The sequence below is a fragment of the Glycine max genome, chromosome 4, assembly GCF_000004515.6.
Source record: "Glycine max cultivar Williams 82 chromosome 4, Glycine_max_v4.0, whole genome shotgun sequence".
Taxonomy (NCBI): Eukaryota; Viridiplantae; Streptophyta; class Magnoliopsida; order Fabales; family Fabaceae; genus Glycine; species Glycine max.
In genome coordinates, this window is record NC_016091.4 from 8,339,423 (window position 1) to 8,342,762 (window position 3,340).

The window sequence follows — 3,340 nt, forward strand, 5'->3', positions numbered from 1 at the left end:
AAGTTACATGTATGATTGCATTTATTAAAATTAAACATTATTAATTAGTGTGTATCATATAATAATTAAAATTAATTAATTTCAAAATATGTTTGATTGATATCCTTTATTATCAATAATATATCCTATATGTTTATCGTCATAATGAGAGAGACATTTTGAAAAATTACAAAATGGTCCTATATTTATTAAAAAGCTATAAAATGGTCATTTAAATAATATTTTATAGCATGGTTATCCAAAATAACTGAAAAAGTCATTATTTAAAGATAAACAAAAAATGATTTAAGAGACTATTTTACAACTTTCAATAAACAAGATACTATTTTGTAACTTTTAAAAATAAAGAGCAGCTTATAACCTAAAATAAAGATAAGTAACCAACAGCCTAATTAGTCCATAAAAAATATATTTGTATTTAATGTAGTTGTAAAGGGGACTGGTGATTGCAAAAGAAACAAAAGAGTTGAAAGAATAAAGAAGAATTTAAATTCACTGACATTGATGAACCTAATCATATATGAAGGTAAAAAAATTGCATTTTCTCATTTTAATAAAACATATATATTTATTTTAAATTTTTATATTTTTGCACATCCTAATTTTATATGTTTAAATACTGACCTGTTTTTAGGTGAGCATAAACAAATACATTAAAATCAAATCATTGTCCATTTTTAAATGGACATTTCGTTAATTTTCAATATTTTTACCAAACTAAATTAACGAATTTCGTGTAAAAACTATAAAGAGTGCAAACGGGTAGTAAATACCAAATAGTTATAAATAATTCTATTAAAAAAAATAGTTATGAAAATCACGTGACGTGAGTTAATCTGGAAACAGAGTATACAAAATCCAACATTTATTTACACTTGGGGCATGGCTAGTTTTAACAAAACGTTAACCCAGTTTGTCCAGAAGTAGCAGTCAATGTGTTCAGCACTGTCGCTGATGTAACTGTAACTCCCAGCACGAGGCCTATCACCACAACAATAACAAAATAAATTAAAAAAAACTAAAACATGAAAACAAGCAGAGCCGAAGCGGAACGCTTGCTAGCGATCGGCGAGAAGCTGCTTCAGAGCCGCGATCTGAGCAGCTCGCGCGACTTCGCCATCCTCGCCCAGGAAGCCGAGCCGCTCCTCGAAGGCTCCGACCAGATCCTGGCCATCGTCGAAGTCCTCCTCGCCGCCGAGAAGCCAATCACCAACGACCACCTCGATTGGTACGCTATTCTCCAGGTCGATCGCACGTGCCAGGACCTCGATCTCATCAAAAAACAGTACCGTAGACTCGGTCTTCTTCTTCACCCCGACAAGAACCCTTTCTCCCTCGCCGACCACGCCTTCAAGCTCGTCTCCGATGCCTGGGCCGTGCTTTCCGACCCGGTCCAGAAAGCGATTTATGACAGGGACGTGGCCGGTTCGGTCGAACCGGAGAGCTTCTGGACCGCGTGTCCGTACTGTTATTTTCTCTACGAGTACCCTGCGGTTTGCGAGGGGTGCTGCCTGAGGTGCCAGAATTGCGAGAGGTCCTTCCATGGGCTTTCGATTCCCTCGCTGCCGCCGCTCGTGCCGGGCCAGGAGGCCTATTATTGTAACTGGGGCTGCTTGCCCATGGGCTTTGTGTTTGGGAATTTGGGCTCCGATGGGCCTGGGCCTGGACCTGGGCCTATGGTCGAGAATGGACCTACTGCGGTGGCGGTTTCGAATGGGGTTAACGTTGCTTCGCGGAAGCGTGGAAGGCCGCGAAAGGGGGTTTGAGTTTTGTTCACTTTTTGTTTTTGGTTTTGCTTGGAGCGAATTGCAACTGAAGCAAAACATGGAGGTGGTGTTTTGTTTTGTTTATTTTTTTTTTTTACCTTAATTATTTCTTTGTTTGTTGTACATGCATGCTCTTTTCGTTGTTGTTGATGTTATAAATGTAGCTCTCTTGTGTCTGGTACAATGACGATGGCACAAAGTAGTAGATCAATGTTTATGTCACTCAATATCATCATCACCGTTTTCTTTTATTTATTTATTTCAGAATAAGGTTATAGACTTATAGTACTGGGCTAGTTTTCTAGCTTTATATGGATTTGGGAAACGTTCATCTGTTGTTTACATTAAATATACGATCATTACTCAAGTTTAAAGGATTTTGTTTGAGGCACATTTGCTGTATCCTTTTGTCATCATCATTCATTTGATGCTGCCACGATGTTCTCACTAAATTGCTGTGGGGGGATTTTTAGTTTTGGAGTTCATTTTGTATACGTAAGCTAATTGCTAAACTTTTTAAGTGGATCAGTTTCGTTGTAATTTCTGCTGTTTAGGAAAATTCTATTGATCTAAGATTCATTTTAGATATTGGGAAGCAGATCTTTTCTATTTTTCTTCTTCTGTATATCAAGTTTGTGCCTGTTTTACTGATGTTGAACTAGTTTGGGACACGTTTTGTTGAACTTTATGTGAACCTCAATGCACTGATTGTAAGTACTTAAGAGGCAACCCTAGATTATCTTTACAAATTGGTATTCCACTCACTTATGAATTAAAACTGCCTTTGCATTCGGAGTTTGGACGGACGAGTTTGAGGTCCAATATTTTTCTTCCATTCCAAACTTGCATTCAGTGGGTGTTATACCGCAACCTTGCCCTTGTTGAATGAAGTGTGTATAGGCTTAAAAGGAAATCACAATCTAGATTATGATGACAACACCATTATTTGTTAAGCTTTCCCTCCTCTAAAGGGAGGGATGCACTTTAGTATAGAAGATTAAAGTATTGTGGTAACCATTAATAAGAAAATCAAGAGTGGAGTTATTGGATAGTGACATGTGTCCATTGTGTTATGCAGATATCTCCTCATAACCAGGTTATGGGTAACAGTAGGATTAAGTTACAAGTGCTCTTGTGTGTAGGTTAACTGATCAGGTAAATGGTTAGTCTTTTTAGTTATGGATAGGCAGATCAAGTTCAGGAGCTGAAAGATATGTAGTCAGATCAAACAAGAGAGAGAAGGATAGGGGCTAGAGATAATAGTAGGTCAATAATATTTCTGGTATGGTTCATACTCTCCCTGCTTAGAACTCATATAAGCACGTGAGCTAGGGTTTAAATTTATGTCTTGCCTTGGGCAAAATCTTTGATTGGATAATCTGGGTGAGCCATTACAGTCCTCCTTACAAACTGCATTCTACCATAGCATTAGCTCTATTTCATTTAACACATTGTTGAATGTTCAATAGTTGTTCGTGAGATAATCTAGAATTGTGTTAATAACAGCCAATTTTATTAGTCCATCTCCCCTCCTCGGTCTCAGGCTATGTTTGGTTGAAAGTAATAAAAGGATG

The 3,340-nt window shown here is 37.4% G+C and overlaps 1 protein-coding gene across 1 annotated transcript; it reads left to right on the plus strand.

Moving 5' to 3' along the window:
• The first annotated feature begins 783 nt into the window (after positions 1-783).
• Positions 784-1,993, plus strand: LOC100802055 (dnaJ homolog subfamily B member 14). Its single transcript, XM_003523736.5, has one exon. It carries the CDS (start codon positions 1,026-1,028, stop codon positions 1,764-1,766), a length of 741 nt encoding a protein of 246 aa, XP_003523784.1. The 5' UTR covers positions 784-1,025; the 3' UTR covers positions 1,767-1,993.
• The last annotated feature ends 1,347 nt before the right edge of the window (positions 1,994-3,340 follow it).